The sequence below is a fragment of the Nomascus leucogenys genome, chromosome 17, assembly GCF_006542625.1.
Source record: "Nomascus leucogenys isolate Asia chromosome 17, Asia_NLE_v1, whole genome shotgun sequence".
NCBI classification, from domain to species: Eukaryota; Metazoa; Chordata; class Mammalia; order Primates; family Hylobatidae; genus Nomascus; species Nomascus leucogenys.
The window spans coordinates 25,690,337-25,717,747 of NC_044397.1; the positions used below are offsets into that span (position 1 = coordinate 25,690,337).

The 27,411-nt window shown below is 37.1% G+C and overlaps 1 protein-coding gene and 1 pseudogene across 1 annotated transcript in view; one reads left to right on the forward strand and one right to left on the reverse strand.

Annotated features, from left to right (window-relative positions):
* Window positions 1-27,184, forward strand: part of STAM2 (signal transducing adaptor molecule 2) — a 58,713-nt gene extending 31,529 nt beyond the window's left edge. The window contains exons 8-14 of the mRNA XM_030796565.1: window positions 8,435-8,529; window positions 10,552-10,634; window positions 10,772-10,859; window positions 11,868-11,922; window positions 17,666-17,819; window positions 20,092-20,261; window positions 23,193-27,184. Coding sequence (XP_030652425.1) covers window positions 8,435-8,529; window positions 10,552-10,634; window positions 10,772-10,859; window positions 11,868-11,922; window positions 17,666-17,819; window positions 20,092-20,261; window positions 23,193-23,421 — 874 coding nt within the window. The 3' untranslated portion in view covers window positions 23,422-27,184. The remainder of the gene's footprint in view (window positions 1-8,434; window positions 8,530-10,551; window positions 10,635-10,771; window positions 10,860-11,867; window positions 11,923-17,665; window positions 17,820-20,091; window positions 20,262-23,192) is intronic.
* LOC100597703 lies at window positions 11,952-12,481 on the reverse strand (annotated as a pseudogene).
* Window positions 27,185-27,411: the final 227 nt, after the last annotated feature.

Here is a 27,411-nt window from a genome sequence, read left to right on the forward strand (position 1 = left end):
TTAGTGTATTTAAATCATAATAGAACCTTTTCATACCTTGTTTTCTCTAAAATAAAAGTTAGGCAGATAATGTGAGCCTCTTCTCGTTATATTTGATAATTTATGTTTGTTATATTTGATAATTTATATCTTGGATGAAAGACATATTAAATAATATTGTTGATGACCACAATTGGGAAACATGTAAATACTCAGTTACTTGAATATGTTTATGTTGGCAGTTGTGTGTACTGAAATTACTGGCAGAAAAACTTTAGGAAGAAATACAGCGATATACCCTTGATCAGAGCACCAAAAGCTATACTTGGCTCCTCCCCAATTCTTAATCTACTACTATACTCTCCTCAGAATTTCTCTACCATTTAAAGCTGTCATAAAAAATAGATCAATCTCTGTAGAGCTTAATACTGTTCTGTACTTTTAAAAGAAATTCACGAAATTTAGCAAGAGTGAGAAGTAAGCTTGTTGCTGTGAACAGAGATTGCAGATGTATTTGGTATCCATTATAAATAACTTAGTTATTTATAACACACTAGTCTAATGTATTTCTAGTATATATATATTTCTTTTTTTTTTTTTGAGATGGAGTCTCACTCTGTCGCCCAGGCTGGAGTGCAGTGGCGCAATCTCGGCTCACTGCAAGCCCCGCCTCCTGGGTTCACGCCATTCTCCTGCCTCAGCCTCTCCGAGTAGCTGGGACTACAGGTGCCCGCCACCACGCCCGGCTAATTTTTTGTATTTTTAGTAGAGACGGGGTTTCACCGTGGTCTCGATCTCCTGACCTCGTGATCCGCCCGCCTCGGCCTCCCAAAGTGCTGGGATTACAAGCGTGAGCCACCGTGCCCGGCCTCTAGTATATTTTTAAATAAAGGGTAGATAAGTAATGGTTTTACTTTACTGTGGTAAATATTTATTGAGAAAATGTTATGTAATCGACTATTTATAATTAATAACAAATGAGGACACAGTTCTGTCTTCATAAAACCTAGAATAAAATAAGGGAGTTAAAATTACCATATAGACAATTGTATGGAAGGCAGAATGTGGTGAATACCATAAAAGAGGTGCTGTTGGAGCCCAGATAGCAGATTTACAGTTGGTGCAAGCATCTGGCAAAGAAGGCTTATCCTGGTGTGTATCTTGATTGGTTTTGGTAAGATAAAAAATTTTGCAAGAAATTGAGGATGGGAAAAGGAAGGCCTCTTAGGCAATCAAGATAGTACCATCTTCACTTAGAAAATTTTTTTTCCATAAAGAAAAATTTTTTAAATAATCATTTGGTGTGGAACACCATGATCCCTGAGGAGAATAGATAGAAATACAAATGTTTCTCAACTTATATTAGCCTACAGTTGGGCAAAATCATCTAACACAAAACCTATTTATTATAATAAAGTATTGAATATCTCGTAACTTATTGAATACTGTACTGAAAGTAAAAACCAGAATGGCTTATGGGTACCTGAGTGTGTATCACTTCTGCACCATCGTAAGTCATGCCATCATGAGTTTGACACTGTCTGTAAAGGTGGAGAGATAGTGTGGGCTCTGAACACTGACAGTCTGAAATGTCAGGCTTATGAGTGTCTTTTAGTTAGAGTACTTACAAAAGAACTTAGGTTTACCGTTTTGATACTCTTATACAACTATGAAGTTAAAGATATGTATAAAATAAAAACAAAATGAGTGGTTTTATCTAAGATTTTAATTTAGAGCATTACTTTAATAACAAAATTTTCTAAAATAAATTGCTGCTCACAAAACAATTTTCAGTTAAGATTTATCACCTCAAAAAAGAACTTTTTTATTTGTAACTGCTAAGAGAATTCAACATGAATATGATGGAATATGTAGGCCAATTGCTGTCATTTTGATGATAGGACACCCTACTTTTATAGTTGCTGTAACCATGCTTATGGGTAAAATATTGTCATTCTAGGTGATTGGTAATCGCTGGTAGACAAATGCAAACTTGCATGCTAAAGTTAAATGACAGTCTTCGGTTAAAAGGAAGTCATCCAAAAATGACTCTACTCATTGTTTTTATACTTCTGTGGAATTTGAAGCATAAAATTTTCACACACAGAAGTCCCTTGAAGTCCCTTGAAAATATATCATTCTTAGATCTCCGTTTAAGAACCATTGAGCTGGCAGGGCGTGGTGGCTCACACCTGTAATCCCAGCACTTTGGGAGGCTGAGGTGGGCGGATCACGAGGTCAGGAGTTCGAGACCACCCTGGTCAATATGGTGAAACCCCATCTCTACTAAAAATACAAAAATTAGCCGTGCATGGTGACGCACGCTTGTAGTCCCAGCTACTTGGGAGGCTGAGGCAGGAGAATCGCTGGAACCCGGGAGGCGGAGGTTGCAGTGAGCCGAGATCGCACCATTGCACGCCAGCCTGGGCGACGGAGCGAGACTCTGTCTCAAAAAAAACAAACAAAAAAACATTGAGCTGATAGAAAAGGTGCACATTTCTTATTTATTTATTTGAGACAGAGTCTCGCTGTGTCACCCAGGCTGGAGTACAGTGGTGCCATCTCAGCTCACTGCAACCCCCTGTCCCCTGTATTCAAGTGATTCTCCTGCCTCAGCCTCCCCAGTAGCTGGGATTACTGGCATGCGCCACCATGCCTGGCTAATTTTTGTATTTTTAGTAGAGACAGCGTTTCGCCATGTTGGCCAGGCTGGTCTCAAACTCCTGACCTCAGGTGATCTGCCCACCTTGGCCTCCCAAAGTGCTGGGATTACAGGCATGAGCCACTGTGCCGGCCCAAAGGCGCACATTTTTATTAATGGAGTATATCAAGAAAAGCATTTTACTTTCTACACTTTTAGCTTTATCTTACCACTCCGTGTTTCTTTTCTTTTCTTTTTTTTTCTTTTTTTTTTTTTTTTTTTTTGAGACAGGGTCTCACTCTGTCGCCCAGGCTGGAGTGCAATGGCATGATCTTGGCTCACTGCAACCTCCACCTCCCAGGTTCAAGCGATTCTCCCACCTCAACCTCCTGAGTAGCTGGGAATACAGGCGTGCACCACCATGCCCAGCTAATTTTTTGTATTTTTAGGGGTAGAGACAGGGTTTAATCATGTTGGCCAGGCTGGTCTCAAACTCCTGGCCTCAAGTGATCCACCCGTCTCAGCCTCCCAAAGTGCCGGGATTACAGGCGTAAGCCACTGTGCCTGGCCCACTCCATGTTTGTTTTCTGTGTACCATTTCAAATAATCAAGTGGAATTCTTGCAGTTCCAAAAATGTCATTTTCTGCTTAGTCCTCTGTAGCATTGTACCTTTGGTTCTGTCTGCCTGGAAAGCCCTGCTGAAGGAGGTAAAAGCATTTAGAAAAGGAAAAGAACTTTACTTTCAAGGACAGTTTGCAAGGGAGTCCAGGCTTTAGAAAAGTTGCCTCCCCATATTAAAACATAAAACAGGTATTTTAAGGAAAAGACCCCCACAAGGTTACCAGGTTTTTCCAAGTTTACTATTTATATGTTCATGGTAGAAATAGCAGTTTTCTCACGTAATTATTATATCCATAAAGGACATCACTACCTTCAGTCATTGTCATTGCAAAAGTTAGCAGGTGAGTACTTTTTGTTAAGAAATCAGTAGTTAAAAGGAAAGGCTCAAGTTTTTATGTACTTTGAGACCTAAAACTAAATATGGTAACATTTTTTGTTTTATCTCAGAGTGCAGAGTTTTTTGTTTGTTTGTGCCTTGTTTTCTTGCTTATCAATAATGGCAGGAGGGCAAAATGTCATTTTTATTTCCACAGACTTAATTTTCTTTTCCTCCTGGCAAGTGCCTACTTAACCTTCAAAACCTGTGTCAAATTTTATATCCTCTGAGAAGCCTTTCAACCTTTCTCTGCTTTTAGTTCCCAGTGGAGTTGAGTTCCCTTCTTTGAGCTATAGCTCTCTGAACATATATAACAGCATTTCTCGTACTGTATTTTAAATAGAGTCATTTCTCAGTTCCTTAGAGAGTTGGTTCCAGAACCCCTGTTGATACCAAAATCCACAGATGCAAGTCTTCGATATAAAATGCCATCATATTTGCATATAACTTACACACATCTTCCTGTATACTTTAAATTATCTCTCGATAACTTACAGTACCTGATACAATGTAAATGATATGCAAATCATTATATTGTATTTTTAAATACAATATATTGTATTAAATTTTTTTGTTCTATTGTCATTTTTGTTTATCTTTCATGAATACTTTTGATTTGGGGTTTGTTGAGTCGACAGATATAGCACTTGCCAGATACAGAGGGCAAACTGCACTTCTTTACATATGTCTCTCTACTAAATCAGTTGATTGTGAAGAGGCTTATCACTTCCTTGGGTGGGAGGAAGGGGAAAGGAGAAAAATTCTGAAGGTAAAGCAAGATAACATGTTTTTAGTCAGTTCTGTAGGAGAGGTTGTAAAACACTGCTAGATTTTTTTTTTCTTGTTTTTATAGATAGGGTATGACTGGGTTGCCGAGGCTGGAGTGCAGTGGTTATTCACAGGTGTGAGCATAGCACACTACAGCCTGGACTCCTGGGCTTAAGCAGGCCTCCTCCCTCAGCCTCCTGGGTAGCTGGGACTATAGCTTTGTGCTAGATTTTAAACTTCTTGAGGGTACAAATGGTGTCTTAATTATCTTTGTAACTTCAGTGCTTAGCCTGAAGGTACTATTTTCTCCATGGTAGGTTTTCATAAATGTTAGCTGAATAATGTTTGTTGAAGGTGAGGTTTATGTTCTTTACACTTGTATCATTTTTTGTTTTTCACTCAGTTGTGATTTATTCTTTTTTAATATAAAAAGCTCTAAATATAAATGCTACACTAAAATTTTCTTTAATTATTAAATGGTTTGTGTAAAATTAGAGTGCCAATTTCTTTAATTTGGGAATTTAAACTTGAACAATGTTTTTTTGCCATCAACATTCCGTAGAATCAACTTGTAGTCAGTGGAGAGAATATAGAGCTGGATTAGGGCTGGGAAGGAGTTGTCCGTTTGGTTGCTTTGCCTACTTTTATGCTTCATCAAAGAGTTTGTAGTAGTGGCTGGGAGGAAAATTATCCTATATTGGTAGGACCACTAAGGAAGTGTACACATACAGTTGTTGATAGGTTCATATAAAACGTGCATCCATTTCACAGGTTTGGGTTTTCTCGTTTTATACAAAAATTTCTCAAGTTCAGCTCTCCTTTTCAAAATGAAAAATTAACTTAAAAATACGTTTGTAAGAGAAAGAAAATTTTTCCTATCTTCCATAGATATTTGCAGATATGATATCTTAGAACTGTCAGTACATCAATACATCAGTTATTTTCTGGCTTTAAGAATTTGGATGGTATATAACTCTTTCATCTCTTTCTAGTGCTCATAAATGAAATGATGTTTCATAATCATAGACATTAATTCATCCATAAGACTCATACTTAAGAATGTCTATTTAATAAGTCAGATTTTTGGAAAGGAATAGATAAAATTATCATTATTTCCAGATACTATGATTTTCCATATAGAAAGTTCAAGACTCCAATGGACAAACTATTACAAGTGGTAGGAGTTCATAAAGGTTGTTGGATACAAGCTCAACATACAAAACTCAGTAGTATGCTTTAATCACAACTTTTTAGAAAATGTAAAAAAAAAAAAGTCATTCTCAGTAGTAACAAAAATTATATAAATGATCTAGAAATGAATAAGCCTAACAAAGATATGTAAGGTCTTTATGGATTAAATTATAAAATTATTTGAAAGCTGTAAAAGAATATAAATATATATTTACATACTATGTTTTATATAAATGTAAATGGAGAAGGATACCATGTTCATAGGGAAGAAACCTTAATATTACAAAGATTTCTTTTTTCTTATATTATTGCATAATTTCGGCGCATTTCCAGTTCAGATCCCAACAGGACTTTTTCCCCAGAGAACTTGAAAAGTAATTTAATATTAATGTAGAAATTTGAAGGTGTGAAATAAATGAGAAAGAGTAACATAGAAAGGGTTTTTTCCCTGGCAGATATTAAGGTACGTTAACAAGATGTGTAAACAGATATATGGACTATTGCAACAGAATGGAATCTAGAAATAGGCTCATGAACAGATTACTGTTTGAAAGGTAGGGTATTATAAATTAGTAGAAAAAATGATGGACTATTTAATAAATTTTGTTGTGATGAATGGCTCTTTTTATACTGTAGATAAAATTTTGATCAGTTTCACATAGTACGTTAAAATTTCATTCCAAATGAATTAAAGACCTAAACATGGGAGAGGGAAAAAAATCAAAAAACTAAAACTACAGTTAATTATATAGGAGAATAGATTTAGGAGTTTAAGGGTAGAAAAAGGTAAAAGTATAAGCCATGAAAGAAAAGATTGCCAAATTTGATTGCATAGGGGAAAAAACCACCGTACAGTTAAACGATAAACATATGCTAAAAAGACAGCGACAGCCTAGAAGAAGGTCTCTGCATAATTCAGACAAACAGCTGCTGTCCAAAATATGTAAAGAACTTCTACAGATCCATGAAAAAAGACAAATGATCCAGTAGAATACGAAAAGTGGGCAAAAATACGAACAGGGAGTTTACAGAAAAGGCAATCTGAATAGCTAGCAAGCACAAGTAGATGCTTGGGAAATGCAAGTGCATACAATGAAATACGATTTCTCTCCTTTCTGATTGTCAAGTGTTAGTTGGGAAAATTATCACATATAACGGAAGATGACATTGTTACATGCAACCGGGGGAAGGAGAAAGGTGAATTTTCACAGCCATTCTAGGGAACATTTGGCAATATCTAGTAAAATGAAATGCTTATGGCCGGGTGCACTGGCTCACACCTGTAATCCCATCACTTTGGGAGGCTGAGGCAGGCAGATCACTTAAGATAAAGTTTGAGACCAGCCTGGCCAACATGACAAAACCCCATCTCTACTAAAAATACAAAAATAAGTCAGGTGTGGTGGTGCATACCTGTAGTCCCAGCTACTTGGGAGACTATGACAGGAGAATTTCTTGAATCTGGGAGGGAGAGGTTGCAGTGAGCCAAGATCGCGCCACTGCACTCCAGCTTGGGTGACACAGCAAGACCCCATCTCAAAAAAAAAAAAAAAAAAAAAAAGAAAAGAAATGTTTATATTCTTAAATCCCAGCAAGTTCACATCTGTGAATAAGCACAGAGAAATTGTTGCATGTGTGTCCTCAAGTCTAGGATGATCATTACCTTATCTTTATAATGGTGAAAGACTAGAATCAGCCTAAATGTCCATCTATACAGGAATGGATAAATAATGGCCTATTCGTGTGATGGAATTTTAATTTAAAAGGAATAAGCAAAAATTGAAAGTATTAATATATAAAATTAAAAAGATCTGTATGGATTAGCATCTATGTCTGTCTGTTTCTGTATGGACTTGGCTATAGATACGTGTAAAAGAACAAAAAACAGACTGACAAGAAGGCTACCAACTTTATTGTGGCAGTGTGTTAAGATAGATGTGGCGCTGGGATTTGGGGTCATTACTAAAGGGCACTTTTGTTTCCTGTTTGCTTTTTAATTTTTTTATTTTATTATTTTTTTTTGAGACAGAGTCTCACTCTATCCCTCAGGCTGGAGTGCAGTGACGTGATCTCAGCTTACTGCAACCTCTGCCTTCTGGGTTCAAGCGATTCTCCTGCCTCAGCCTCCCAAGTTGCTGGGATTACAGGCACCTGCCACCACACCCGGCTAATTTTTGTATTTTTAGTAGACACAGGGTTTTGCCATGTTGGCCAGGCTAGTCTCGAACTCTGACCTCAGGTGATCTACCCGCCTCGGCCTCCCAAAGTGCTAGGATTACAGGCATGACCTACCGCATCCGGCCTTACTTTTTTAAAGTCCAGAATAAAAAATGATTAATTGCTAATTGGTTCTAATTTTTTTTTTTTTTTTGAGCCGAGTCTTGCTGTGTCACCCAGGCTGGAGTGCAGTGGCGCCATCTTGGCTCACTGCAACTTCCTCCTCCCGGGTTTAAGCGATTCTTCTGCCTTAGCCTCCCAAGTAGCCAGGACTACAGGTGTGCGCCACCATGCCCAGCTAATTTTTGTATTTTTAGTAGAGACGAGGTTTCACCATGTTGGCTAGGCTGGTCTCAAACTCCTGACCTCAGGTGATCTGTCCACCTTGGCTTCCCAAAGTGTTGAGATTATAGGCGTGAGCCACTGCGCCTGGCCTGGTTCTAAGTTTAGATATAGGGATGTGGATATTTGTTTTACTTGTACTTTTTAATATCATTTATTAAATTTAAGAAAAATGACTTAATTACAGCTGCATGTAAACAGATATATTCAAAGGAGGCTAAATTTAATTTTTAATTCCTCTTTGCTGTTGTATTAAAATGTGGGGGAACAAATGATATTTTTTGCACTGTATTTTTAGTGATGCCAATTGGTGGAAAGGAGAAAATCACAGAGGAATAGGACTTTTCCCATCCAATTTTGTAACAACTAATTTAAACATAGAGACTGAGGCAGGTAAGTTAAATCTTAGAGAACATTAGATCTATTTAAGTTTTTTTCAGTTAAATTTTATGATTCAGTTTTGGATGTAAAGTAGATTGGCATTTAACTTTTGTTTTAAATCATTTCTTTATAGGCACGACAATCTAACCTACTTTGTAACCAGATTAAGGGGTTAGTTTATCCTGTGTCAATCCCAAGAATTATTTCCTCTTATTTTACATCCTCTGAGAGTTAGCATACATAGTTAAATATCAGGCATAAAATCTTATGTGACCATGCAGGTATTTAAATCAACCTAATTATGTAGTGTAAGAGGCAGTTCATATCTGTTCTGTACAAAGAGTGTTTTGATTCATCAGTGAACCACAGAGGCAAAGCGGGTGTGGTGTGGGAAGGTTGTGGTTGGCAAGTGCCGAATATGATTACTGGGGTTCGGAGTACTGCTAAATTTTAGACCTTTCCTCACCTTGATTTGTTCCTAGGGAGCTTGAAACAGTAACAAAGTAATGTAATCAAGCCACTAAGCTTCCTGTTTCAGATCTGCTGAACTTTAGTCAGTCTGCAGCCACAGACAGTTCTATTTTAGCCACTTTAGCCATTGTCAACCATGCTGAGAAAGCATTCCATTTGTTATTCAGGTAGAGAGGTGGGGGGATCTGAGTGTAAAGGAACAGCTCGTGATAATACTAATGATGGTAATCAGAAATAGTTACTGGTTTTTGAGCATTCATTATTTGTCAGGCATTGTGCTAAGTCATCTGTACTATTGCATTTCAATCTCACAGTTCTGTGAGATAGCTACTTTTGTTGCCCTGTCTTACAGATAAGGACACTGAGGCTGAGGGATTATGTGTCTGGTAAGTGATTGAGCCAGGATTCTAAAGTCAGTCAGTCTGACCTTAACACTGACTCACTGAGGGATATATCAGTGCTAATCCTTACCAGTTCAGGAGAAAGAACTTCAAATGAAAGCATTATGCATCATGTGTAACATCGTCTTTGTGTGTAGAGTGATACACTCAGAAAAATGAAGTCGTGAGAGGTTGATACTCACTGATTTGAATATAGAGTACTTCGCCATTATTTATAATTTTATTCCTCTTATCTGACTCTCTAAGTAGATAGGAATATTGGAGATACCTTTAAAAAATAACTTTATAGATCATGCTCAGGGGATTCTATATAGCAATTTCTCCTTGACATAGGCTGGAGAGTATTAAGAGGAAAAAATATTGTGGGTTTTCAATTTATCGTTGTGTTATGCTGACTTCTGTTCTTTGAAAGTTAGCCAAATATTTGAAATAAATGACTAACAGTTGGGATTTAAAATTGTTTGGCTACATAGGTTTTTATTGTAGTTTTATTTTTACGAAAATTTACTTTATTAAAATATGGTACATTCTAGCAATACTCCAGGGAACATTTAAATAGTTTTCTGGGTTTATGTATTTGTAAGTTTTTTTTTCAACCTTCTCTTCATGAAAAGCTTTTGTGTTTAGTGTTGTTTTAACTATTATCGAAGTTAGCTTAAAATAAGTTTTATTTTTTGTTTATATAGGAAATCATTTTTTTAGTAAAGGGAAGAGTGTAGAAGGGACTCGTAGATGTAACTATGAAATTAGCTAGTTAATAATCTGCTAGATAATAATCTGCTGTCATATATTTATTCACCCCAGTGGTACCACTCAGTTTTCAGGAAAATGCCTAAAATGTCAGCTGCTGTTTATGTTGTACACTTGTTCCACTAAAATTTTAAGTTCCAAGAGGTTAGGGATTCTTGTCTGTTTTATTCACCGGTGTATGTATAAATGCCTAGAACAATGCCTGGCACATAATGAGTACTAAATAAATGTTTATGAAATAAATGACCAAATGTATGTAATAAACGTATGTAATATTGATTATAAAATGTGGTGAATATTTGAAGGACTTCTATTTTTTTTTCTTATGGACAATCATAGGCCACTTATAAATTAATGACTAAAATTACTGAAGTAAATGCTGAGGAACTTAAAATTTACTTTGTTTCTATAGCAGCTGTGGACAAATTGAATGTAATTGATGATGATGTGGAGGAAATTAAGAAATCAGAGCCTGAGCCTGTTTATATAGATGAGGTAGGGTCCCTCTTTTGTTTAATAAACTATCAAGACATTTAAATGGACTATCTTTGAGAATGCTTGGAAAGAGTAATTTCACATTTACTGAAGTTAAAACTCTTGAGTTTTTAAAAAGTGTCCTGTTACTTTTTTAGGATAAGATGGATAGAGCCCTGCAGGTACTTCAGAATATAGATCCAACAGATTCAAAACCAGACTCCCAAGACCTTTTGGATTTAGAAGGTACTTAGTGAATATTATATATTATTTTAATATTATTTAATATTTTAGCTATTCATGATGTCTTCAGTTTCTTCTGCCTTGTATTTGCCTCTAGAGGTTAGAAATCTCTGGTGGGGAACAGACTAGTACAGTAAAATAGTAAAAGTGTTACTTGGAAGGCATTGTCGTAAACCTGCAAATCCTTTTCATAAAGGAAGTATTTGTATTTCTTTAAGCCCACTAGTAAAATTGGCTGAAGATTTTTGCAGTCCAAAAAAGGACAGAATTAAAAATAACAGCACATCAAATTGAGTCAAAATGTTTAAAATGCTTATTCCTGTTTAATGTTCTTGTATTATGAATTTAAAGGACAAAATTATACATGATAATTGTTAACTTCATAACATAGTCAATTGATGCATGTTGATGTGTCTTTTAGTCTCTAAGAAATGTGAGAACAATTAAAACGTGTTTTTTATGTTTTAAAAAAAATCCTTTGGGATAAGAATCTCTGGTAAATAAATAATTCTTCTTAAATCTTTTTATAGAAGAAACATCTGGTTATGAATATAGAATACAGCATTGTGCTCTTTATTGTATCAGTGTTCACATTGGGAAATACACAGTATGTTTAATCTTGAAATGTGTTAAGTAAATGAAAAATCTTCATATCTGATGGGCAAAGGTTACACAGTTTATATACTGTGGCTTAAGTTTGTTTTAGTTAACTAATCATAGTTTTCTAGATGTCTTTAAGACTTTGGGATAACTCCAGATTTCACAGTCTGTCAACTTAGTTAATATTTTCAAGAAAACATAATGAGGTTTTTATTTTAAAGTTGACCTTGCTTTTAGTCCCATGATAGTAATATGTAGTAGTAGTGCTGAATAGTAGTCTTTCTCTAGCATAAGCTTAATCTCTGTGTATTATGCATAGTGTTGTATATTGGTGCTATATTGTTAAAAATTGTTCAAATTGGCTTAAACTGGATTAAGTTTCTATATTTGTAAGTATTTTTGTATTTACAGATACCTGCCAACAGATGGGTCCAATGATAGATGAAAAACTTGAGGAAATTGATAGGTGAGATTTTTCGTGCAAGGAATAAAAAGTATAGTTTTGGGGGGTTCACTTGTTTTTTGGCAAACAGTAAAGTAGGGAAAGTTTTTGTGGAACTGTACAATTCGTGAAAATTGTTTTTCAGTTTCCCAAGCTCTTACAAATTTATAGCAAGGTGGTGCTTTTTATTTTGTTTTTGTTTTTCTAAAAAACACGCTCTGACAAGTTTTATTAAATAAAAATTTTGCATGGGTTACTTTTCACCAGTCTGTTCTAGCATGCTTCTAGTGATATTAGAACTGCCTGGATCAGTGATAGCCAGTGTGCATCCTCTCTAGTATTTTCTGCATGCTGTGCCCATCATTGCCGCTGTAGTGATGGACAGCAGTTTTGGCCAACATTGTATAGCACTCTATTTCATATTTCCTCAAAGCTGGACAGTTTTAGTGAGGATGACCAATTTTGCTTTGCCTTTTCTGATCATCTTCAGAGTCTACTTTTACCCCAGCACATACTTTCCACTTTTCATAAGTTGGAGCCTAGAGTTGATCAACTCCACTGACTTTTTCCTCTTTGAGACCATCCTGCCTTAAGTCCAGGAGGGTCCCCAACTAAGAGCAGCTGCCAAGATGGCTGGGGAGCCTGGTGTTTTTTATTTAGGTAACAGTTTTCTGGGGTTTTTTTTGGAGATGGGCTTTTGCTCTGATGCCCAGGTTGGAGTGCAGTGGTGTGACCTCAGCTCACTGCATCCTCTGCCTCCCGGGTTCAAGCACTTCTCCCGCCTCAGCCTCCTGAGTAGCTAGGATTACAAGCGTGCACCACCACACCCGGCTAATTTTTGTATTTTCGGTAGAGACAGGGTTTCATCATGTTGGCCAGGCTGGTCTCGAACTCCTGACCTTGTGATCTGCCCAACTTGGCCTCCCAAAGTGCTGGAATTACAGGCATAAACCACCATGCCTGGCCAAGAATTGAATTCTTATGAGAAGTGGTACTTACAAAAATTTTAAATGAAATTTCTCTAGTGTTTGAAGCTGAATCACACCTTCTCTTTTCATTTCTTGTCCTTGTATTTGTTTCTATTGCTCTTTTAATTTTATCCTACATAGTTTTGTTTTTCTTATTTTTCTTTTTTTTTTTTTTTTTTGAGATGGAGTCTTGCCCTGTCACCCAGGCTGGAGTGCAGTGGTGCGATCTCGGCTCACTGCAACCTCCACCTCCTGGGTTCAAGCCATTCTCTGCCTCATCCTCCCAAGTAGCTAGGATTACGGGTGCCCGCCACCATGCTCGGCTAATTTTTGTATTTTTAGTAGAGATGGGCTTTCACCATATTAGCCAGGCTGGTCTCGAACTCCTGACCTCGTGATCCGCTCACCTTAGCCTCCCAAAGTGCTGGGATTACAGGTGTGAGCCACTGCACGTGGCCTCATGCCCAGCTTTTTTTTTTAAAAGACAGGGTCTTACTGTGCTGCCCGGGCTGGTCTCAAACTCTTGGCCTCAAGTGATCTTCCTGCCTCAGCTTCCCAAAGTGCTGGGATTATAGGCATGAGCCACTGTGCCTGGCCGTTGTTGTCCTTTAAAAATAGGAGCAGCCGGGTGCAGTGGCTCAAGCCTGTAATCCCAGCACTTTGGGAGGCCGAGGCGGGTGGATCATGAGGTCAGGAGATTGAGACCATCCTGGCTAACATGGTGAAACCCCGTCCCTACTAAAAATACAAAAAATTAGCCAGGCGTGGTGGCGGTGGCCTGTAGTCCCAGCTACTCGGGAGGCTGAGGCAGGAGAATGGCGTGAACCGGGAGGCGGAGCTTGCAGTGAGCCGAGATCTGGCCACTGCACTCCAGCCTGGGCGAAAGAGCAAGACACGGTCTCAAAAATAAAAATAAAAATAAAATAGGAGCAACACTGAAGGGGGTAGACTTTCAGGGTTTTGAGCTTTTGACTTGGTTCTGCCCCCTTATTTCTCAGCTCTCTATCTGAAGTCAGAGGGAGAACCTGTAGTGAAAGGAAAACAAGGGATAGGGCTTAGTATTCCATCATCATCCCTTTCTAGTGGTATTTATTGAATTAATATATAAACAGCACAAGAAGAAAAGATTAGATAGGGCCAAAATAAGAAGGAGAATAGAAACTACTTCTTTTCTGCCTCTGCCAGAGAAGTGCGGTAGCAGCAGGACTTTTCCTAGTCACCAGAGATTGTCGTCTTTGTTCCAGGGGACATTTTAAAAATAAATTTGTTGTGTTTTCTAAAGAAATGAAAAATCTATGTGGCAATTGACAGTAGTTTTGCCATATTTTAGAGAAAGCATTAAATATCTCCTTACACATCTACTTTGTTTCAATGCAACATGTTAATGGTTAGTGAATAATCAAACTGGAAAAGTTTAAAAAGTATTATCATAGATGTAGCTGTATGTTTAGTTCAGACACAATTTTTTTTTTAATTTTTTGTATTTTCAATTTGAAGTTGGTTGAGTGCACGGATGCAGAACCCATGAACATGGAGGGCTGAGTGTATGTCCACACATTCTACAATGAAAATCATTGTCCTTGATAATTATACCTTGATATGAGCAGATATTATATAATGAAAAAAGGCAGAAGCTATGACGATTTAATCTTATTTTTGGTTCATAAAAAGAATTTTGTTAAAGGAAAAGATCTAGAAGAATTAGAAGTCAGAGTGAGGCCGGTGTGGGGGCTCACACCTATAATCCCAGCATTTCAGGGGTCTGAAGTGGGAGAATCATCTGAGCCCAGGAATTTGAGACCAACTTGGGTAATACAGTGAGACCCCATCTCTACAAAAAATTTTTTTAAGAATTAGCTGGGCTTGGTGGTGTGCGCCTGTAGTCCCAGCTCCTCAAGAAGCTGAGGTGGGAAGATCACTTGAGCCTGGGAGATCAAGGAGGCTGCAATGAGCCACGATTGCACCACTGCACTCCAGTCTGGGTGACACAGTGAGATCCTCTCTCAAAAGAAAAAAAAATCAAAGTGACCATTCTGATATTAGTTAATTTTTTGAGTGAGAACTCAACCATTAACCAGTTTTCTTACCAGTTTCAGTTTTTGAATAGGCCAACTGGCATTTTTTCTTGTTCTATGGCCACAGCTGCAGATGCAGCTCCTGTTCTGGGAAATGTTTCCTGTTCTTCAACAAATTCTTATTGACTATTATTTACCCTTGTCAAGTATTCAAAGATGAATAAAATATCATTTTTTTCCCTTGAATGGATCATCATGTTTGTTATTCCTACTAAGAAAAACAACTCTACTATTAGAAAGTTAAATTGTACATTTCATTTTTGTCATTGTACAGAATGAAATTTTGTAGCATTTTATCACCCTAAGAAATTATATTGAGTAAATATGTAAATTGAGTACAAAAAAGTTTAGGTAGATTTGTTGAAGAGAGATTCATAGTCTGGACTTAACTATGTTCCAGACTATTCTAATGTTATTTCCTCCTGTCCTCCAAAGGTAATTTTCTACCACCTGATCAAGTTGCGCTTTTGCCTTATTACTCTGGGATTGTGTCTCAAATCTTTAAGGGGATTTCAAACACAATGATCATGTCTTTCTACTGCATTTTCCTGGTGTTTCATCAGCATACTGGGTTTTGTGGATCAAATTCCTACAGTTACATTTTAGTTACGCATTTGTTAGCATGGCACTAATTTCTGTAGCTTTCTGGGTGACTTGTAAATGATTTTTTTTTTTTTTTTTTTTTTTTTTTTGAGACAGAGTCTCCCTCTGTTGCCCAGGCTGGAGTGCAGTGGCACGATCTCAGCTCACTGCAAGCTCCGCCTCCCGGGTTCACGCCATTCTCTTGCCTCAGCCTCCCGAGTAGCTGGGACTACAGGTGCCCGCCAACACACCCAGCTAATTTTTTGTGTTTTTAGTAGAGATGGGGTTTCACCGTGTTAGCCAGGATGGTCTCAATCTCCTGACCTCATGATCCACCCGCCTCAGCCTCCCAAAGTGCTGGGATTACAGGCATAAGCCACTGCGCCCGGCCTGATATTTTTGATAATAGAGTTTGACCTGCTTAATGCAGTCATTCCTACTAGAGAGAGAACAAACTGCGTTGTTGTGGTTCAGACACAACAGACTCTAGTAGAAGAAAAGTAACAAATCTTGATAGGACTCAGTCCAGGCTGTTTACTTGGTAGTCCTGTGTCTGTCTGTGTGCGTCTGCTTGTTGCCTGTCTGTGTTTATGTAGAAAGAACCACATTCAATAAAAAGGCTTGTGGATGTTTCAGGCCAGATGAAAAGTGGTTGCTTAACTTTTATAAATTTGACAGTGCAAAGAGAGTTCTTTATTACTCTCAGGGGAACTATCAAGTAGGAAGAGTTTGCTGTGAAGCTTCTTGGGCAAATTTGAAGATGCTTTTATTTGGGTTTGTTGTTATTACATAATAAAGCATTGGTTTACTTACTTTCTCAAAATAAACCAACCAACAAACGAGCTGTAGAGAGGAGTCTTACTTACACATTGTTTTTACTTGGATTTTCAAAGATAATTATTTAAGTAGGTTTTTTTCTTTTCAGTTGATACTTTCATGGATGTAAACAAATGAAAATGTGTGTGTGTTTTTTTTTTTAACAAGTGTTTTTAAATTTCCATCATATTGTACTTCATAGAGGTTCTGGGCCTTGCCTGGGTACTTTCTTTTATTGAGATTTATAATTAAGGCCCAGATTCTTACCCAAATTGAGAATTTTCTTTTTAATAATTGAATTCTCAACAAAAGCCTGGAATGTGTGAAAGTAAATTCTCTCAGCACCAAAATTATGAATTGATTGCATTTTATGAGGTATGGAAGGACTTTTCCCTAATATTACAAAGTCATATTGTCACTGGTAGAGGATTGTGACTGCAAGTTGTCTATGTTCTTAGCATTTTGAACAAAGAATTGGACAAAATGCCCAGCAAAGCAAAGAAAGATCGAAGCAACAAAAGAACTAAGCAGGGTTTTATTGAAAACGGAAGTACACCCCACAGTGTGGGAGTGGGCCTGAGCAGCAGCTCAAGGGCCAGGATACAGAATCTTCTTGGGTCCAAGTACCCCCTAGAAGTTTCCCATTGGCCTTTTCGTGCTCACCTCATGTAAATGAAGTGGAAGCTTACAATCAGTCTGATTGATTGCAGAAAGCAGCCAACCAGAGGCTGAAATGAAGTTACAAAGGTAACACTGTTGTGCAAACATCTGATTGGTTGCAAAAAGCAACCAGTCAGAGGCTAGGGTGAAGTTACAAAGTTACATTTCTGTGCAAATGAAGACTCCGCCCACGGTCAGTCTGATTGGTTGCGGACAGCAATCATTCAGAGGCTGAAGTTACAAAGTTGCAAACGAAGACTGGACCTGTAATCAGGCTGCTTTTTTTCAGACACCCAATTTCCCATCTGCTGCACAGAAAACGGGGGGGGTTTGCAAAGGAAGTAGCCTCTGGTCCTTTTGTTACTTAGGTATGGAAAGTTAGGGTTGGTTTTCCTTTCAATTTAGTTATAAGAAGTCAGCTTGAAAAACAGCCTTAGATTCTCTGCCTCCAGACCCTATTCATTCTCCTGCCTCAATATCAGCCTAGCTATTACAAGGATTAAGCAGTTCTTCCTCTCAGTTTCCCTTTGTGAATATTCTTTCATTAAATATAAAAGAGCCTTTTAATATATGAATAGAAATTGTGCTAAATTAAAAAAATAATTTATATTACTAAATACATGCTAAAAACTAGAAGAGTATTATAATACTTTTCTTCTACATCAGGAAGCATTCAGAATTGTCCGAATTGAATGTAAAAGTCCTGGAAGCTCTGGAACTATATAACAAATTGGTGAATGAAGCACCAGTGTACTCAGTCTATTCAAAGCTCCACCCTCCAGCACATTACCCACCTGCATCATCTGGGGTTCCAATGCAGGTGAGCATGTTTTTTGAGAACATTTTCTAAATTATAAACAAGTTTTAAAAGTAAATGTTTTATAGCATAATATTAAGATTTCTTTTGTCTGTGAATAAAATTATAAAATTTATCTTTGATTGTTTCAGTAAATATTGGCTAAACAACATTCACCAGAGCAAATTAGACAGATACTGATATTTCACAAATACATTTTAGTTCAGTTTTAACATGGATGAAAAGACCATTATATATGTGAGGGTAGTTCTGGTTCTTCATATGCTTTTGTAAGTATAAAGCATAAATCTTTTATGTAAATATAAATCCTTTTTGTAAATGTGGAGTATAAATCTATTTAGGACAGTACCTGACATATCAGAAGTTCCCCAGGTGAGGTACTAACGCTTTCCTGCTGCTCAACAAGATTTAACATTTCTTTACAAATTTCCATAAAGATTTATTTGACTTAACATGATTATTAACAGGCACAATGAACTTCTAGAGTATGCTTTATACTTCCTTTACTTAGCTGCATGACTTACATTGTTAAAAATCTGTGCATAGCAAAGATATGATACACGTCTAGGAGATACAGACTCCGTAAGCCATCCATGAACATCCATAAGCCATCTTTTTCCAGTGCTTTTCACCTTTTTTGTGTGCTTGGCATATGAAGTGAATACTTATATTTGTCAATATCCTCATTTGGAAGCGTTTTTTGAAATTTCAGCCAATTAGCCAATTGAATTCAGAATGAGCTTCGATGAGCAAAATTCATGTTGATTTATGAAAACTAGTATGTAAAGGTGCATGTGAAGGAGACACCAAGGAGAAAGGGTAGAATGTGGGTGCATAATTTAGATGACTTGACACAACATAATTGTTAAGTAAAAAAAGAATAGTCACTATGGTAACTGTCACGTCAGACAAGATACATTTATCAAATATGTCATGCCTTGATCTTTTTGAAAATTAGGAGGGTAGGAAAGATTTTTCTGGCTGCAAAAGACATTTGGGATTTATTCAGTTTGCTTCTGTTTTCAGAGTTGTTCGCTGCTGCTGTGAAAGTGGAACAAAACAGCAGTGTCTGCATCATTGTATGATAAAACTTTGTTTGCTTTTTTGTGTGTCTGTAAAGGGTTGTTTGCCATTCTGTGTCAGGTTTTGGTGTTTAGTTGCATTCTACTTACAAACTGCGTTTTGCAAAGCACAACTCATGTCTCTAAAAAGTTAACTTTCTTTCTGTTTGATTCCTCACATAATCTGTATCTACACTGTTCACTCAAGAGCATTTGAAATATTCAAAAGTTTCTATTCTAATTTGACAAAAATATATCTCTACTAGAAGCAGTTGGGGTAACACATTAGTTGTATCGTGTAGGCTACTCAGGAACCCTAAACTGCAGAAGAAGCTGATTCTCACAGTCTCAGCCTGTTGTCTGTAGATTGCTACACGTCTACTAAGGAGGTAATGTGATTGTACTTAATATAGCTTATTTGGCATTTCTAGCATTCTAAATTTTCAGATGGTCTTTGCTTTAAAAATAGCTTAATTTAAAACTGGATTGATGATCATTATGGTATGATATGATATTAAATGTGTGCATTGTTTTGATGCTATATTTAGTAGACAGGTGGTAGACCCTGTCCTTAAGGAGCTGTTGTCCTGAAAATAAGTAGGGCACATATAAATGTCCAAAGAGACCTAAACCATTTTTGCTGTTTCTTGAGGATACATATCTTTTGCCCATAACTCTTCTGTACTTTTGTCCTGTTTGTCTTAAAGGTAGGAAATAAAGTAGACAATGCCAGGGAAGCCCTGGCACCCTTATACCATTTCTTTTTCAGCTTTTTCTCTCAAGTTTCATTCTTAGGAAGGAGTTGGATGAGTCATCCTGGGATGAGGGTAAAGAAGGTTATCATTCTTATAGTGACTTTAAGTGATGGTGGGCTTCCCTTCAAGGGAGTGTGTAGTTTTCTGTGGCTCTACAGCAAGACATGTTTACTGAGTAATAGGCAACCTGGATAGATTGTAATCCACTACTTAAAAGTACACTACCTGTCTTTCTCCCAGCTCTCTGTAAAAATAAAAGAACAGCCAAACAAATCAAATTTCCATAGATTTGGCACTGTGATTTGACAGCTCTCCACTTTTAGTTCAAAGATGGATAGATTGGTAGAATCAGATTGCTTCCCAAAGAAATAGTTTCTTTAAGTCTTTTAACATTTTAAATATATTATTAGGCACATGTTTGGGAGATTAGTGAATCAACTTTTTCTTTCTGATTAATAGACATACCCAGTTCAACCACATGGTGGAAACTATATGGGTCAGAGCATTCACCAAGTAACTGTTGCCCAAAGCTATAGCCTAGGACCCGATCAAATTGGTCCACTGAGATCTCTGCCTCCAAATGTGAATTCCTCAGTGACAACACAGCCTGCTCAAACTTCATATTTAAGGTAAGTTTTTGGGAGCTGTGTTAATTTTATAATTATATGTGTTAATTTTCCTAGATTTTCAGAATGAGAATATATAGACCCTTATTAAGATGAAGTTACAGAACTGTTTATTCATAATTCTGTGAAGTGAAATGGTGTTACCTTAGCTTTGCTACCCATACTGAGATTATTGCCCTTACTTAAGCTTACAGTCTGCATCCCTGGGACAAAATAAAGCTAATTGTCCTTTATGAGACTAAGCCCATGATGTGCTTAGTACTGTGCTATAATCAGCCTGTGAAGTAGTCCCAGACTTATTTATCTGCATGCACTCCTAAAAATTAGAAAACTGTTGTTACTTTGACCCTTAAGAAGGGTATTTGAACTGTGGAATTTGTAGTTCAGGTTTTTTTGTTTTGTTTTTTTGAGACAGAGTCTCCCTCTGTCACCCAGGCTAGAGTGCAGTGGCTAGATCTCTGCTTACTGCAACCTCCATCTTCCAGGTTCAAGCGATTCTCCTGCCTCAGCCCCCTGAGTAGCTGGGATTACAGGCACGCGCCACCACGCCCAGCTAATTTTTTTGTATTTTTAGTAGAGACGGGGTTTCAGCATGTTGGTGAGCTGGTCTCGAACTCCTGACCTCGTGATGTTCCACCCACCTTGGCCTCCCAAAGTACTGGGATTATAGGTGTGAGCCACCACGCCTGGCCAAGTTTTTTTTTTTTTAAGACAAGGTCTCACTCAGTCACCCAGGATAGAGTGCAGTGGCATGATCTCAGCTCACTACAGTCTTGACCTCCCAGTCTCAAGCTATCCACCCTCATCAGCCTCTCCAGTAGCTGGGACTACAGGCGAGCACCACCTCTGCTAATTTTTGTATTTTTTTGTCGAGGTGGGGTTTCGCCATGTTGCCCAGGCTGGTCTCAAACTCCTGAGCTCAAGGGATCCGCCTGCTGTGGCTGCTCAAAGTGCTAGGATTATAGGCATGCACCACCGCACCCAGCACTTTTTTAAATAAAAACACTTTTACTCTAAGAGTTGTATTTAAATCTATCTTTCTATTCATTTTGCTTAACCATACAAAATGTTCATTCAATATAATCATATGTAGATGATTATAAGGTCTCTTCTCACCCTCAAACTCCATGAGTATGAATTTTAGATATTATATGAATATTAAATAAATCTGTCCATATTAGTGTTCAGTTAGAATAAAATATAAAATTTTGCTATGTTTGGTAACACTAGGAATTATGGAGAAAAAACTGGTGTAGTTTTGAAACTAATTCTCTTTTATTGCAAGCAGTATATTTGGTGGAATTTAAAATTACATAATTTTTTTTATTGAAACTTTTTTTATAGATGGGGTTTTATCACCCAGGCTGGAGTACAGTGGTGTGATCATAGTTCACTGCAGCCTCCAACTCCCAGGCTTAAGGGATCTTCCAACTTCTGCCTCCTGAGTAGCTGAGACCACAGGCGCGTACTACGCCCAGCTAATGTTATTAATTTTTTGTAGAGATGGGTATTGCCATGTTTCCTGGGCTGGTCTCAAACCAGGCTGACCTCAAGCAATCCTCTCACCTTGGCCTCCCAAAATGCTGGGATTAGGGCCATGAGCCTCCGAGCTCAGCCCTAAAACCGCTGGGCATGGTGTGTGTGTGTGTGTATATATATATATATATATATATTTTTTGAGACGGAGTCTCGCTGTGTCGCCCAGGCTGGAGTGCAGTAGCATGATCTTGGCTCACTGCAAGCTCCGCCTCCCGGGTTCACGCCATTCTCTCGCCTCAGCCTCCTGAGTAGCTGGGACTACAGGCGCGTGTCACCACACCCAGCTAATTTTGTTTTTGTATTTGTAGTAGAGACGGAGTGTCACTGTGTTAGCCAGGATGGTCTCGATCTCCTGACCTCGTGATCCACCCTCCTCGGCCTCCCAAAGTGCTAGGATTACAGGTGGGAAACACCACGTCCAGCCAAAATTGTATATATTTTAAGAGAAACATATGCCATAGTAGTTGTAGGAACAAACAAGTCTTGCAATTTGGTGTGATTTTTCAGCTTAGTTTGTGAAGTGTCAATAAAGAAACTATAGTTTCAAACTATCCTGAGGGTCGATTTTGGGCCCTATGCAGACTACACTGTTTCCCTTTTAAAAGTAGAAAGTCCTTACTGAAGGAAGGCTTGAAGGATGTTTACAGAGAAGAGATGGACTTCTTTGTGCTGGATTGGGAGATGGGGAAGGGAGAATATGAGCTGAAAGTGGCATCTTGAGCCAGGGCTCCATTCTCATTGCAAATGTGGCCAAGGGTACTTCTGTCAGGAACAGTTTGCATCTCCTCAGATGGTTTCTGAATGTTTTTAGTTAGAGATTTTAGAGAAGGGAAGTTAAATTGGCCTTAGAATCTTACATTTTGTTTGTTTTCAAGTACCTCTCTCTTTTTACCAAATATAAAAATGACATTAACAAGCTCGGCATGGTGGCTCATGCCTGTAATCCCAATGCTTTGAGAGGCCAAGGCTAGAGGATCACTTGAGCCCAGGAGTTTGAGACCATCCTGGGCAACATAACAAGACCCAGTCTCCACAAAAAAAAAAAAATTTTTTTTTAATTAGTTGGGACTAATTTAAATTTTTTAAAATAGTCCCAGCTACTCAGCAGGCTTAAGGCAGGAGGATTGCTTGAGCCCAGGAGTTTGAGAATGCAGTGAGCTATGATCTGCACCCCAGCCTGGGCAACAGAGCAAGATCCCATCTCAAAAATGAAAAAGAAGAAGAAAATTTGATAAACAGTATTCAGTGGCTGGAACGATTGTAATCAGAACAGCAGAGCTACATAAGCTTAAAAAGAAGATGGAAAAGGCATTTTTGTTATGATGATTGATCTCTAACTGTAACCTTAGATATTGCAAAGTAAATATGGTTTTCTTTTTAAAATTTTGTTTGTAGCACTGGACAAGACACTGTTTCCAATCCTACTTATATGAACCAGAACTCTAACCTACAGTCAGCTACTGGTACAACTGCTTACACACAGCAAATGGGGATGTCTGTGGATATGTCATCTTATCAGAACACTACTTCCAATTTGCCTCAACTGGCAGGCTTTCCGGTGACAGTTCCAGCTCATCCAGTTGCACAGCAGCACACAAATTACCATCAGCAGCCTCTCCTTTAGAAACAAAGCAAGCATTTTCTTGAAAGCCTTCATAAGTGTATTATTCAGTCCTTGTGATACCAACCTGAAAATATTAAAACTTTTTTTCCTCTCAACTCAAAAGGACCATGAATAAATAAAGCACAAAAACCTCTCTCATTCTACAAGGCCATAAAAGGGTTTTTTTTTTCAGACCAGTTTGTTTGAAGTCAATCTTTTGATCAGAGGCAGCTTAAAGATGCTTTCAGTTAGTTTTGTCTTACTTTCAGATTTCTCTACATAAATCTGGATACTCATTAAGTAGCCTTATGATAAACAGTATGAGATACTTATGACAAACTCACTCTGTCACCCAGGCTGGAGTGCAGTAGCATGATCGACAGAGTGAGTTTGTCATAAGTATCTCATACTTATAAACAGTATGAGATAGGAGGATCAAAATATTATTTTAAAGAAACCACTGTTTCCCCCTAAAATGTCATAAGAGCACTGAAGAACTTGAAATATTGTTTTCAGAGTTTCTCACACACTGTTATTTTAAAAGCCTAACTTTTGTGTGTGTAAGCATTTAGCTTGCCAGCATATTTCTTTTTGGCTCCTTAAATTGCAGTTGTGTTTGCAGTATTGTCACTTTTGCTCTCACTGTTATGTTGAGTAATAATTAGCATATAATTGCCTACAGAAGCAAGAGCAATCTAGAAGGAACAAAAATGTTTTCTGTGATTAACAGTGAAGACCTTGTAAATGCAGATGTGTGATAAAGCATTTAGTCAGTCCCCCAAACAGTCATGCCAACTGTGAAGGAATGTCCCACAAAACATTTCCATTCCCTGAGGAAAAACATTTTCTTTCCTACATGTATCTCTGGTATTTAGAATTGTCACTAATAACCTTTTCAAGTGACTTTGGCTATTCTCTAATGAAGATATGGTCCATTTGTTTTTCTTCCTGCAATGTGGTGTGCAGAGATGCTGCATATCCTTTTTATGGGATTGCGTGTGAATTTGAGCCATGAGACATTCCTAATAATTTGTTGTGAGATACACCAAGCATGGATGATAAGTGTGTTTTTAGTGATGTGTTGTTTTTTTAAAGAGGTGATTCAAGTACCGTTGCTAAGCTGTCAACATACCAAGCTGTTGAAAAAATTGGCCATTTCTTTCAGAAGTAATTCTCAGCCTGTGGAATAATAGCAGGTGATGACTTCATAGAAGGTGACAGATTAATAGGGAGGTACTGAAGCAGTTTTTTTGAAGCCTGCATTTTGAGTTAGTTTATAGTGCTAATAGATTCTATATAACTGTGAGAGTTTGGTAGTAAACCAATAGGGATTGTTTTCTCTCCTAAAAATTTGCACACTACTTCATTGTCTACCAACTTTTTACATATTGGAAAACAGAAATTGCAAATACATACATGTATGGAAACATATCCAGACTGGGAAAAACAATGGACATTAGTTTTTAAAAAGTTACATGGAAGCAAGATTTCTATATTTGTTTTTTTTAAAGAAAGCAGTCATTCTTACTACTAAATCCATTTCAAGCTAGTTCTCTGAAAATTTTGCCATTTATCTACAGAAATTTGATTATAAATGTATTCCTTTTTCAAAGAAACTTTATTCTAGAACAAAATAGGCTATATGGTACTTGATCTACATTTAAGTGGAAAAATTAGCAGTATTTGAAAGCTCAGTTTATATCATTGTCTTAACTTCAGATACAAATAACTGAACAAAGTTTTAACCTTTAATATCTCATGTTCTGTTTTTTATTCAGTATTTTCCTTTATGTTAATTCAATTATATACTTCTGAATGACACCTTACTTTTTGGAAACAAATCTTCTGTTCTTTACAAGATAATAATTTTAAAAAAACATTTAAAAAAATCCAAAGCTGCTCTTGATAATAGTCAACATTTACATATATGTGGAATTTCTTACATTTTTTTCTCCCAAACTCTTATTTAATAAACTTATTTTAATGTTTGTGTATTTCATGTATAATTATGATCTCAATTATAAAAGCTTAATTCAGCATGTCTTTGAGCCAGTATAATTACTGCACACCCACTAAATTGGGATCAGCCATTATAAATAATGTAGTTTTTAAATAATAAAACATGACATATATATATATATATATATATATAGTACATATTGGCACTTATCGGTGAAAGTTTATACATGCAGAAGTTTTTTTCTTTCTCCTAAATTAAAAATTATTTTTTGCCATATGTAATAAATTTTTTGTTGCAGGCTGTCGAAAGATAAAAATAATTTTAAATCTGTGTACCGATGATTCTTTCAGTGTTAAGAAACACAGGGTTGTGTACTTTCCTTTTTATGAGCTTATGGATTCTATTTATATTAAGACCTGTTTATAATTGTTTTCTGCCAAAGGAACTGTCTAACTTCAGATTTCTACATTGGGTTCATACTTACTGTTTCATATCAGAAATAAAAAAATAGCTTCTGCCTTTTCATATGGAATCTTGGTACATCAGAAAGAATTCCTGAAAATTTATAATAGAATGAATTTTATTAATGTAGAAAAATACCCCAGGGTGTTAAAATATATGAAGTGTGGGATATGTTCTTATAGTTTGTAAAATGTAGTCAACCAATACTGTCTTCTCATTTGGTAATGTATTTATAACATTACTTAAACATTAGGTAATTATATTTGTTAGGATTTGAAATTATTTGTAGTTAAATTGTCATGCTATTTGAAATAATTGATACTTGACTACGTAATACATTTTACTGTATGTTTTGAAGATGGTTATAATTTCACTTTCAAAATTTAACAATTTTAAATGTTTTAAAAACATAGCTTAGGGATTTTTTAAAAAAAGGTTTTCTTAGTAAAAACATAAATTTAAAAGCTCCTGAGTTCTAGGAGAGGGCTTATTGAATTGTTATAAGAAAGCTGAAGTTACTTTAATAAGTAATAAATTATAAATAGCACTGATCTATAATGCTTTATTTCTATCAGAAGGTACTTTTTCTTCTTTCATCATCAGTTTTAGCCAATAAATAAATGGGAATACTCAGTTTTAGGGATTTGATTTTTGTTTGGTTTAATTTTCTTTCAAAAATCAAAAGCATATTTCTAAAAGTTTTCCCCAGAGGCCAGATACAGTGGCTCATGCCTATAATCCCAGCACTTTGGGAGCCTGAGATAGGAGGATTGCTTGAGGCTAGGAGTTTGAGACCAACCTGGCAACATGGCAAGACCCTATCTCTACAAAAATTTTAAAACTTAGCCAGATGTGGTGGTGCACCTGTAGTCCCAGCTAGTCAGTAGGCTCAGGTGGGAGTATTGCTTGAGGCTGCAGTGAGGTGTGATCACGCCACTGCACTCCGGCCTGACACAGTGAGTTCCTGTCTCAAAAAGAAACTTCCTCAGAAGAATTCTAATTTTATCAAGCTGAATTAAAATTTGAGAGTCTTTTTTTTTAAATCTTACTGTGTCAAAAGAGGCATTATGTTGCTTGTGTGATATAGTGAATAGTGTCTCAAATTTCATGTACACCTGGAATGTCACAATGTGACTTTACAGTAGCCACCCCCCACCGCCACCCTTATCTGTGGTGGATACATTTGCAAGATCCCCAGTGGATGCCTGAAACCACAGATAGTACTGAACCTTATATATACTGTTTGTTTTCCTATGCATACATATCCCTATGATAAAGTTGATGAATTTGGCACTCAACAGCAGAACTAATAAGATGAAAGAGTTGTAACAGTATACTCTAATAAAAGTTACTTAAAATGTATGAATTGTTATCTATAATTTTGCATTTAATATTTTTGGACCGTGGTTTAATCTGGGTTACTGAAAACACAGAAAGTGAAATCATGGGCCGGGCGCAGTGGCTCACGCCTGTAATCCCAGTACTTTGGGAGGCCAAGGCGTGTGGATCACCTGAGGTCAGGAGTTTGAGACCAGCCTGGCCAACATAGTGAAACCCTGTCTCTACTAAAAATACAAAATTAGCTGTGT